The sequence below is a fragment of the Cryptotermes secundus genome, unplaced genomic scaffold (assembly GCF_002891405.2).
Source record: "Cryptotermes secundus unplaced genomic scaffold, Csec_1.0 scaffold82, whole genome shotgun sequence".
Classification (NCBI taxonomy): Eukaryota; Metazoa; Arthropoda; class Insecta; order Blattodea; family Kalotermitidae; genus Cryptotermes; species Cryptotermes secundus.
In genome coordinates, this window is record NW_019725414.1 from 114,025 (window position 1) to 126,631 (window position 12,607).

Consider the following 12,607-nt stretch of genomic DNA (forward strand, 5'->3'; position numbering starts at 1 on the left):
TTACCCACTGGATAAGAGATTGGGTTCATCCCAGAGATGGTATGGACATGGTGACAAAGAATAAAAGTCCCTGCCCATGGGGGAAATAAAACCTCCTGTACAGCCTGTAGTCAATCACTGAACTGAAGTATCCAAACTCAATACCATGATCTTATCCATGTCTTCTAGACATATCACACATCACAGAATTGTCACATAAAATTCCAATGGCTGAATGCATATGGCCATTTGTGAAATTCCTACCTAAATATTGGTTAACAACACATATCAAGCAACAGTGGTTTCTCAAATTTCAGTTATCAGTAAAATAAAATTGTAAATTGTAAAGTAAAATTCTGCCATAGCTGCTAACATTAATTTATTTAATGTTCTTCAGTTTGCTTTTTTTTTCTTTTCACTGTCATGGCTGCTAAGATCAATTTTCATGGTAATCCACACTTTGTTTTTCTCTATTTGATAGTCCTTTCTTTGTAGCTGCTAATATCAATTCACAGGGTAATTCTTATGTTCTTAGATTTGTTTTTCCTTTTGTCACAGTTGCTCATATCAATTTACAGCATAACTGCCATTTAATGTTCTCCAATTTGATTTTCAAAACTCAGAGTTCAATTAACTATGGTTTTATTTCAGTTATCACAACATTAAAATTGTTCCATTTAAGATCTTCTTGTGTTCAGTCCCACACCCCTCCTCGAAAAGTAATCAACACGTATTACACCCTTTTGTTACTGACTGGTCATCATGTAACACTGCTGGCTATTAACCTCAAAGAAGAGAAATTTGAAAATGAAAATTATCTGTTTGCAGCTTATTACATAACACCATCTGTCACAATAAGCAATGTAATAGTTAAGGCAAAAAAGGTAAAATGTAACAGGCTGTTAGGCCCACAGGGTTGTGAGACGTCGAGGCTCCCACATTTTCTAGACAATCAGCTCCCAGATGGTGGTGAGGTTGTCAGCCTTATGCGCTGGCTGCTCTTTACCTCAGGAAGATTCCTGGTATTTATTTCTGTTAGAGGCTGAGTCGACCCCAGGGCCATAGTGCGCCTGGAAGGATTAGGTAAATTGATAAATCCAATGACCTCGTCAGGAATCGACTAGTAACCTTCCGGGAATATCCTTGTGACCAGACCACAGAAACTTACTTTCAGACTGTGCTGAAATGTATGTGGGTCATAGTGTAAGCAAGAGGTGGGATAGAAGCATGCATAAAATTATGTGACCTTCATAATACTTATGATTACGAGCAATAAGTACGATCATTAGAAGTAGCTGATATACCATGTAGGAAAGCACAACAACCAGTACTTTGAGGAATGAAGTATAAGGGAATAAAGTGCATATACACTTCTTACTTTGAACAGAGGTGGAACCCAGTACCTCACCTTGAACCTCTTATCCTGAAGAACCTTCTTGATGGCCACCATTTCCCCAGTGTCACACAATTTTGCTTGGTATACTACGCCGAAACTTCCATTGCCTATCACCTTGGTGTCGGTGTAGGATACTTCCTGGGGCCGGTCGGGACCTTGTCCAGGGGTGGCCACCACCGTTGTCACCTTGTTGCCATCCTTGCCTGGGTACAGACATGCAGAGAGAAAGAACATAGGATCTTTATTTTACGGTGTAACAATCACATTATACAGAACTATACATTATAGGATAATTAAGACTGAATACACTTGACCTTTACAAACCCAAGCAGTTATAAAACAAAATAGTAAAGTACAGCAATAATGTAATATACGAGAGAGAATCAGTAAATAGGCCACAAATGGATATAAAACATAAAGCATGTGATATTCGAACCTGAAAGAAACATTCATTTCCCGACGATCACCATTCTGACTACTGAAACCAGCCTCTGAATATGAGCATGCATGTCTGCTACCTAGGCTGTCATGACACTGGACTCTGCTGCTACCTATTGATACACTCAGTAAACTTATTACGTCTATTACAGCTGTTATACTTCTATTTGTAACCTATTTACTGACTCTCCCTAGCACGAGTCTTCGGGTACATTCTGCAAATTTTATCTGGCACATTAAAAATTGTTCAATTAAATTAAGTAAGCAAAGTAAGTAAAGTTGTCTCTGTGCTTAACTAATTAAGCACTATGCCATGAAGGCCTATGGGGGGAGGGAGATGTATAGATCCACATTTTCTTGACCTCGGCACTATCTGGAGGTGAGTGGTCAGTTTCACCCTCCTGCCACTTTACCGCTGAGGAAAGACCTCTGCAGTACCCACTGGATAGGAGGCTGGGTGGGCACCACAGCTGGTCTGGACGATGTGGAGTAGGGAATATTCTTGACCCTACCAGTACTCAGAACTATGACTCCAGCCCATAGCGATTCGCTATACAGACTATACTATTCCGGCTTCAATTAAACAAAAATTATATGCACACGCTTAGTTGACGGTAGGAGAGAAACTCTAATAAAAGTATGCTGAGGAATATCCAGAATTGCTTCATGCATCTCTCTTTGGCTTACAATGTGATCCTCAATTAGAAGTGTAAAGACTTCCATTAACAAAGGTGTCTTCGATACAAAATTGAAATGGTGCAGAGTTGTGGAGAAAATATGTAGGTCGTACTGAAAGTCGTGAGCAACAATGTTTTGCAAAGTAACATGCTTTATTATTGACTAACCAAATACACCACCTCAATCTACAGACCTTTCTTTATATTTCCACATGATCGCCACTTCTTTGTACACATTTCTCCCACCGTTCTGGGAGTTTGAAAATTCCCCTTCTGTAAAATTCCGTTTCAGCCATCCGAAGACACTGATGCACTGCTTTCTGAATTCAGTGTGCTTATGGAAGCGTGTGCATGGGTGCGAGCAGTGTTTGAAGATGGGTGAAACATTTTAAAGATGGGAACACCAGCATTGAAAATGAGCCTCGGAGCAGTCGTCCTCGAACAGCCTTGACTGAACACAACAAGGAAAGAGTGGATGAGATCATTGAAGATGTCAGGCGTGTGACTGTGGACACAATAGCCTGAAAACTTGTAACAGGGCACAGTGCAGTACAGGAGATGATTGAAAGCTTGGGCTATATGAACGTTTTGCTCGTTGGGTCCCGTGGTTATTGACCGAAGACCACAAAGGTCACATTGGAAGCAATTGCAAAGATGGGGTGGGAAGTTCTTCTGCATCTCTCCTATAGCCCTGATCTGGCACCCTCTGACTACCATCTTTTCAGATTTGTGAAGGATCAACTGCGTGGATATCGTTTTGAGACAAGGGAGGCAACTCAGAAAGCAGTGCGTCGGTGTCTTCGGATGGCTGGAACGGAATTTTACAGAAGGGGAATTTTCAAACTCCCAGAACGATGGGAGAAATGTGTATAAAGAAGTGGCAATTATGCAGAAAAATAAAGAAAGGTCTGTAGATTGAGGTGGTGTATTTGGTTTGCCAATAATAAAGCACGTTACTTTACAAAAAATTGTTGCTCATGACTTTCAGTACGACCCTCGTAATATAACTGAATGCTCCCATTTCACTAATTCTTTATTCAGAAAGATGGATTTTTATTTTCCTTCAAGAAGATTTAAGATTTCTCTTGTTTTTCTGAGACAAAAGTCTGGCATATTACCTCTATCACTGCCTGTATTTCTCTAATATAACTATGGGCTTGAAAAAGCAAGCACAAATATTCATAAGCCCCTTTTCCATGAGCATTTGTGGTGTGTCCGCAGTGAAGGAAAACATGGGGAAAATTTTCAAAGATTCTAATTTTCTCAGCTGCTTAGGGGCTGCAAGTGGCAAGCACATTCTTATATTAGAGCCCTTGAACATAAGCTTTCTTTTTTGTAAATAAATCATTTCAATAAATTTGTTGGCAGCTACTGATTCAAATTAGTGCTTTACTTTTGCAGAAGGTGGATCACACAGGAAATGTTCTACACAATCATCCAAGAAAGTACTTTTGGTCCACCACGTCCTTGTGTGTTTATTAGAGATGAATTTGTGTCATCAATGACCCCACTGTAGCAATTCAGAAGAAAACATTTACTACCATCTGTATCAAGCAGCAGAATTTATCACATGCATTTCCAACATAATATTCAGTAAGTGAGGAATTTCCACAGGCTCCTAAATGAGCACCGATTTTACACACGAAAACGCCAGGACAGCTCAGTTGGCGTAGTGACAGGCTATAGGTTGGGGTTTGATTCACTGCACGGGAGACAGATTTTTCTCAGCCCAGGCCTGCTCTGGAGTCAACCCAGCCTCACACCCAATGGGCACTGGTGGTTCTTTTCCAAAGGTAAAGCGGCCAGAGCCGAGTTAAAGGATGGTGGAACCACTGCCTCCATCCCTCATATGCCTTCAGGGCATGTTGTTTAATTAATTAATTAATCACAAGAGAAAATTTATCTTTTTCTTTATAGTCAAATGATGTATGTATCTTATTATTTCATGTATAAAAGAGATGGTTATAATTTTGTGCACAGAAAACCTATTTGGTAATTATTTTTGCAAGCAGTGAAGACAGACGGGTTCTAGGTTCCATTCATTCTGCTGAAAGTTAACTAATGTTTCGGAGTAACATGTCGGTTGGCTTCCATCAGATTATATGATGATTTATCACAACCACTGCCGTGAGAACCTCACACAGTGAACAAAATTACAATGGCAATATGATGAAGTCCAAATGAAATGGTGCGTGGAACAATGCAAAATATGAAGTTAAAATTTCAATGATAAAACGACATTTAAGAAATACACGGTACTGTAATTATTGCTACTTAATTATCTATCCAGTCTGTACAAATATTATGTTTCTGGACATTAGCCATCGTCCTGCTTCCATTTAAAACACATGACGTTTCGGAGACTGGATTCTGTCTCCGTCTTCAAGTAAAACGTCGATACTTCTAGTCCCTATCTCCGGATCTTTTTTACGACAGCGTTCTGGGAAAGACGGATCCATACTGAGTCTATTTCTTATGACCTGTAAGACTTCTTTCACGGGGGTAAGTTGGGAAACAGGAATGACAACGTCAAAACCCTCAAGGTAGTCTTCGTTTTGAAGGTTGATCTCCTGTATGAATTTTATGTTTAGAGTTCTCCACGAAGGAGTCTGTACTGCCAACAAGAGGTCTGAGGAGCTTATGGAGAAATTGTGCCAGGCCATAACAGGGAGGGTCAACAGATCCAACCTTTGGTCTAAGGGGAACTTCAGATTTGTTTATGTTTTGGAAGTCCATAGAGGTGATGTGGTTTACTGTGGTAGGGAGCCAGTTTATATTTCAAGGCAGCGGGAAGGGCAGTTTTGTGTTTGGTAAGAAGTTCCCGTATCTTCCTCTCAATTTTAGACGTTGAATCCTCATGCAGACTTTTATAAACCCTTGATTATGGTAGACTGGATAGCTTCTTCTTGTATATGGAACTGCTCAACACTACCATGTACGAGGGTTGGAGCTTTAATAGTGGCAACTATTTATTTACAACTGATACAAAATAGATGCATGTTTCGAAGTTTTACTGTCCTTCAGTGTAGTCACCAGAATTGTGTACAGCCCGTTGCTAGCGATGTGGAAGTCGTAGTATACCTTTAGCAGCGCCTGTTGTGTTGATAGTTCGAATGGAGTGGTCTACTGCCTGAAGAATCTCTGGAACAGTTCTGAAGCGAATGCCACGAAGTGGTTCCTTTATCTTAGGAATCAAGTCGAAGTCACAAGGGCTTAAGTCCGGGGAGTATGGTGGATGGTACAGCACTTAGCCCCATCGATCGATCAAATTAGCCATAGCTTGCACTGCATGCGGCCGAGCATTGTCCTGCAAAATGATGGGTGGGTTATGCAGAAAGTGTCGCCGCTTCTTTCTCAAAGCTGGTCGCAGGTTGTGTTCCAAAAATGAACAGTAATACTGCGCACTGACGGTCTGCTGTAGGGGTACGGGTATGCGTTAGGATAACACCACAGTCGTACATGAGAATCACCATAACTTTCGCACTGCTGGGGTTCTGACGAACTTTCGATTTTCGTGGTGATCCGTAATGATGCCATTCGTTCGATTGACGTTTCATATGTGGCTCGTACGATCTGGCCCATGTCTCATCCAGCGTAATGATACGCCGTAAGAAAGCATCTCCTTCGCGCTCATAGCGCTCCAAGTGGTTACCAGCAGCGTCGTATCGTAGCCATTTCTGCATTTCCGTCAAATCATGCGGAACCCATCGTGATGCAATTTTTCTCATGCCCAGGCGTTCCTTCAGAATGCGAAGCACAGTCGTATGCGCTAATCCTGTCTCTCGGGCCAGCTCACGAATCGTATGGCGTCGATCACTCTCCGGCAACGCGGAAAGAGCATACACTTCTTCACTGACACTAGGACGACCTCCCCGACGCATGTCTGCCACATTTTGGCGTCCCTCATTGAAGGCTTTTACCGACCTTGCCACTGTTCTGTAAGGCAATGCAGATTCCCCGCAAGCCTATTGAAGACCTTGATGACACTGTCGTGCTGTACGGCCTCTGGCACATTCAATCTTTATTCAACTCCGTTGTTCCTGTTTCGAAAACATCGTGACAACACTACATTAGGGAATATTAGGGTTAATTTCACCGACCACACAACATGTTTTTATTATTGTCACACTACACCTGAGGATGACCTCTTGAGGTCGAAAAATGTAGGGTGACAATAATAAAAACATGTTGTGTGGTCGGTGAAATTAACCCTAATATTCATTAAATACACAACAGGCTGCAAGAAACAATTAAAACACTACATTGGACCGCCAGCTAACACGAGGCTCTGTTCTTCTCGTCACTGCACATGTGCGTGATGTGGGACGGGAGAGTCCATTTGCTCTGAGGTAAGGTAGGTATGTAACAAACGTGTGGTATAAGCGACATTATTTGGTTCCGTTGCATGGCGTCTCTACAGCAGTGTTGCCACTATTAAAGTTCCAGCCCTCGTAGTGTCCTTTGTCAGCTTGTAGATTTCTTATTTCCTGTTTATCTTTTAGAGATTTCAACGCCATACATTCCTTCCTAGTTAAGTTAGGTATCAACGGTCTTGACATTTCCTACATACATCGAATCCTCGAACAGAACTCCACACCCAAGTCGCGGGGGCAGTTTGGACCTGGCAGACTGATCCGCACATACCATGGCCAAATTATACAGTCTATTTGCTACTGAAAAATTAAGCCCTCTCTTAAGCATAGATTCCAAAAATTTAATATTTGTATTAAATGTACCATCGTCACATACTTTTATATCTTAACCAGTTTGTGCTAATCAAGCAGAGCAGAGCAGAGCAATGCAAGCAGAGCATGATTAATTATGAGAACTCACTCAGAAGTATGATAAACTAACAAAAACTAAAATAAATCGAGTTGCAAAAATTACTGAGCTACGAGGCAAAAGCTTCTCCTAGCATTCTTACGAAATAAATAAATAAATGATTCTATGAGGCATAACATTTACATTCACACCTGTGATGCAGAGATTCATTTTTTCTTCCCACCAAGACATTTTCTGTCTTCTACTGAATCCGTAATTCCGGACACTTCCATAAATCAAAGGCAAGAACCCCAAGTTCTTGAGTCAAAAGCCATGCTACTGGCACGGAATTAATTATTTCTCCAATGTCCTTTTTGTTTCTATCTCCACTTCAGGACTATGACCAAGTTCTGATACACTAAAGTTGTTTCTTTTCAAATACAAGTCACAGTGTTCGACGAGGTACTAGTGCATCACACATTTTGGAGGCTTGCACCTGGCTGCAAGTCATAGTTTCCAACTGACAACTGCAAGACACCTAGTCCCCCTGCTGGTGACCACCAATCCCTAAATTCCATATCACATTCATCTGACCTAATGTATACAAAAGTAAAGTGTTAATTTGCAACAGCAACTGCCAACAAAATTACTAAAGATAACATTTCCAGTTTTAAATACTTGGGATGTGAAATATCAACACTAGATGCAGAAGAAGATATAAATATCAAACTTAAAAAAATTCAGCGCACATGTGGGAAGAACTTCGGGAAACAAAATAAGAGAATATGGGCAATTAAAATTCAGTAGAACTAAAGCAGTGCAATGTTTATGGATGGCAATGAAACATGTAGATGGCACGAAGGTTGGAAGCAACACAGAAGCAGTTTCTGTGGTATGTAGCAGGTTACATTCTATGGTACAAGGAGTGACAGAATATGGCCACAACTAGGAATGGGGGAGTTGGACAAAACATGAAAAGAAGACAAATTGGCTGGAACATCAAGAGAAGGTTGGCATAAGAAAGGGCTCCCAGGCAACTTTTATATCACGAACCAACAGGAAGACCAAAAAGAGGATGGCCTGATGTTTAAAGAGGGAACCTTTTCATATGATGATGTGGTTTATAAGCAAGAGAGCTAAAAAATCAGGGCATTTGGAAATACTAGTTCCTCCACCATAGCTCAGTTTGTATAGTGACAGGCTTGGGGCTCGAGTGCGGGGTTCGATTCCCAGCAGATGGAAAAGATTTTTCTCTACTCCACAGCATCCAGACAACTGGGGTCCACCCAGCCTAATATCCAATTGGTAAAGGGTAAAAAAGGTAAAGTTGTCCCTGTGCTTAACTAATTAAGCACTATGCCATGAAGGCATATGGAGTGGATGTATAGATCCACATTTTCTTGACCTCGGCACTAGCAGGAGGTGAGTGGGCCCCAGAGCCGGTTTGGACGATATAGAGAAGAGAAAATTCTGATCCTGCCGGGATTCGAACTCCGGCCCCTCGGTCGTCCAGCCAGTTGGTAGTCGCTATTCCGACTGCACTTGGAGGCTATTTCCATCGGGGTAAAGCGGCCAGAGTGCGAAGCTGACAACTTACCTCCATCTAGTGCCAAAGTCAAGAATGGTGGAGCTATACCTACATTCTCCATACGTCTTCAAACACTCAAGGAAAATGTTACTGCAATGATCCGTGCAACACAAATATTAGGAGTGATAAATAACATTAAGTGATTCTCTCATAAACAACCATGTAAGTCTCAAAGCAGTGTAGATATAGCCAATGACCATTTGACTTGTTGGTAAAGTATTTCTGTCTTTCAAGGATAATAGGGGTCACGCGGTGGCGTAGGTGGGTGACGGACTATGCTACAAGCCGGAAGGTCGCGGGTTCAAGTCAAGATGAGGTCATTGGATTTTTTTTCAATTGACCTAATTCTTCCAGCCGCACTATGGCCCTGGGGTCGACTCAGCCTCTAACAGAACTGAGTACCAGGAGTATTCTTGAAATATTCTTAGGGGTAAAGGGCGGCCGGCGCGTAAGCCTGACAACCTTGCCGCCTTCTATGGGCCGACTGTTTAGAAAATGTAGGAACCTCAACATCTCACAACCCTGTGGGCCTCCACGGTCTGCCACAAGGATACCTTTACTTTAGTTTTTACTTTCAAGGATTAATATGCAGAGTATCATGTTCTGAATATTCCAGCGGGGGTTCTGTAGACCTGTAACATTTATGAGATTAAATATAAATATATGTTTGGGGACCTGCTCAAATAATATTTAATGTTTCGGTCTCATTATTCTGTAACGGCTGACCAATTCAATACCGAACACATTATGCTGGTAACGATACAACCAATTTATACTGTTAATGTCATGGCACATAACTGAGCAAAACAATTTGTTTTTCAATTAAGTTTCATGTAAGTCCAGTCTAGCAACACTATAAATGGGTTTCTGCAAACATGTATGAGTACATTATCGAAACTACCAACTTCTACACTTCAGACATTCAGTAAACAAGGAGCATTTCAAATAGTTACAACTAGCAGTGGAGGTCAATATTCTTTTTTTTTTTTTTGAGTACGGATAATTCCATGCGTCTTTCCTTCAACTCTCAGCCCAGTTACAACTTCCCTCAGCAAATCAATGCCACACCCTAACAGTTATACACAACCTGGACCTCACGAACTGGGGCCATCCTGCAACCCATGGCAGATGCCTTGCGAACACGTTCCTTCTTTCTTGTTTCTGAAAACTTTGTTAAATTACGTTGGATACCAATCAGATGTACTCGTATATTCAAAATGAGGGAAGTAATCTGTGATCTACTGGAAAATACAGAAACACGTAAGCATACGAAAAGTCACCTGAAAAGAACACAATGTTGGCTCTTCTACTGCGCCGCCGAGACTCTCTCAAACTGAAAGGCATATTAGGTTGGAACACAACTGGCCCCTGCAACCGTTCTTTTCGGACAAGTTCATTTTCAAGTGCCGAAATGTGTTCACGCATATCAACCACGACTTGTTGGTCATCGTCTACTTTTCAACTCGTCATATCCATGACGTGATTCAGCGCATGCGCATTTTAACAACCTGTGGCGTGTATAGGTTCCTTTCCACCTTTTACCTTCCTAACCTATACGTTTCAAGTGACAACAAAATATCAGAATTCCGGGGACGCCATGTTACAGCAGTAGTACGATGAATGTTTCAAGGTGGGTCTTCCATGAAGTAACATGACGTTTATAAGCTGATGGTCGGTGGGCTGCTGCTTGGCCCACAAATTCTTGTTAAGTTACATATATTTTAAACAACTGGAGAGCTGTAGTTTTAAGCTAGTGTTTTTCTTCTAGTCGTACTATCGAATAAACAGTTTGTGTTATACATTGCAGAACTCACACTACTTTCCTCCTGTTTCTCACGACGATTAATGGTGCAATTCGGTCAAGTGGTAAAGAAGAGGGCCATACCGTTCTGCGGTAGGTTTGTAAAAGATAATGTTGTCCCTGTGCTTAACTAATTAAGCGGTACGTCATGAAGGCGTATGAGGAAGTGGATGTATAAGTCCAAATTCTCTTGGCATCGGCAATAGTTGGAGGTGAGGGGGGGGGGTCAGCTTCACGGCCCGGCCGCTTTATCCCCGGGGAAAAGAGCCCCGGTAACCACTGGGTAGGAGGTTGGGTGGACCCCAGAGCCGGTCTTGAAGATTTGGAGAAGATAAAATTCTTGACCATACCGGAACTCGAACTCCGACCCCTCAGTCGTCCAGCCCGTAGCCAGCCGCTATACCGACTACGCCAACCCGGCTCCTGCGGTAGATTGGTGCATTTCCCAAAAACTGGGAGGTGGAGACGTCTCACAAATCCTTATTTGATGACTATGTACGACAGTTTAGTATGTGTTCACTGTAAGAAATGCATAGAAAGAAGGCATATAGAGGAGCACACGTCTATTTGCCTGTCCGAGTGTATGTTTCACGACGACAACCGCTGAAGGACTCCGATCACACGTGACATCGACTTTATGGCAATTCAGGCCACTGCTACTCGTACTTATTAATTCTTAGAGTCGAAAGCATGAATTAGTGAGGTTACCTAGACATTTCCAAAAATGTGATAATTATAAGGAATCAACAATAACCATAGTAACCAAAGCAACAGGGCCGTGCCATAGCTCAGGCGGTTAGTCGCAGGCTTCCCACCGCGGCGGCTCAGGTCATGTGGGATTAGTAGTGGACAAAGTGAAATTGGTTCAGGTTTTCTCCGAGTAGTTCTGTTTCCCCTGCCAATCTTCGTCCCACCAATTGTTCCACAATCATCATCATCCATCATCTGGGGCTGGTACAAGGGCCACCGTAGTTCCAAACAGACTCAGTCTCACCCCATAAGAAAATTAATAAAAACAACCAAAACAAGTTAATAAACTTTCGAGAATTAGGAACAAATCGTAATTTTAATTTCGGATATTAAATGCTGGTGACTTTAATACTACGTAAGGACGTGAATTGTTTTTACCTAACGCAACATGTTTACACGTGTCTGTAACTGAACTGGGAGAGGTGAAGGGACTACGTCACAATCTGAAATGAATGGCAGCACGCACTAACCGAAATTCGGTACGCTCAATATCTTCAGCACCGAAAAAAATATCAATATCGTTGCAAAAGTGTGACGATAAATTTTCTTATCTTGGTAGAAACAACTATACGTCTTTAATGGTCCCTACTGCTAAAAGCTCTAAGTCTCTCCGCCAAATAATATGCGAATTACAAATCGAATCGTAGGCCTATCTTAGATTCGTTTCTGGCCGCTAAATACCATACTCTTGCTGGATCAGAGGTACTCGCAGCGGTCGTTATGAAGCGCAGCCCAGCGAAACCTTGCGCTGCTTGCTGGTTTCTTCCTTGGCATACTTTTCCTTCCTGAATATTGAGGTAATATGTTCCTTGAAACTTTGAATTACTTTCACCGCACTACATGGCTCATATCCCAGAAGAAAAGACTCTTCTTCATGCCCTTTACTTGCTAAACATTTGCCCAAGGACGTACCCAGTGTCAAGTACCATACTTTCCATTTTTTCGGTTCGTATACCAGTCTTCCGGTCCCTGTGTTGTGGATACACACTCACTATGTCCATTTCAAGAAGTTATTTCTGATTTTACATACCTCATTAGTCTTGCTGTTCATTTACGCTACACACCAAACCTGTTAACTTCAGAAACAGAAATGATTCTTCTATGTATAGGGTGATTATATGACGGCCTACAGCAAATCGTTCGGCAGATCGGGCGGGAGCGACACAGCTACTCGTCTCAATTCACACCGCGCGGGTTTGACTTCGTGGCGTAATCGG

General features: G+C 41.9%; 1 protein-coding gene across 5 annotated transcripts in view; it reads right to left on the minus strand.

Annotated features, from left to right (window-relative positions):
• Positions 1 to 12,607, minus strand: part of LOC111863303 (glycogen synthase kinase-3 beta) — a 194,484-nt gene that overhangs the window by 50,311 nt on the left and 131,566 nt on the right. For 4 of the 5 annotated variants that reach the window (XM_023849498.2, XM_023849497.2, XM_023849500.1 and 1 more), the window contains exon 2: positions 1,388 to 1,578. In XM_023849498.2, coding sequence (XP_023705266.1) covers positions 1,388 to 1,578 — 191 coding nt within the window. Of the gene's footprint in view, positions 1 to 1,387; positions 1,579 to 10,119; positions 10,232 to 12,607 lie in introns of those variants that run through there. The other variant, XM_023849499.2, reaches the window with a different exon arrangement.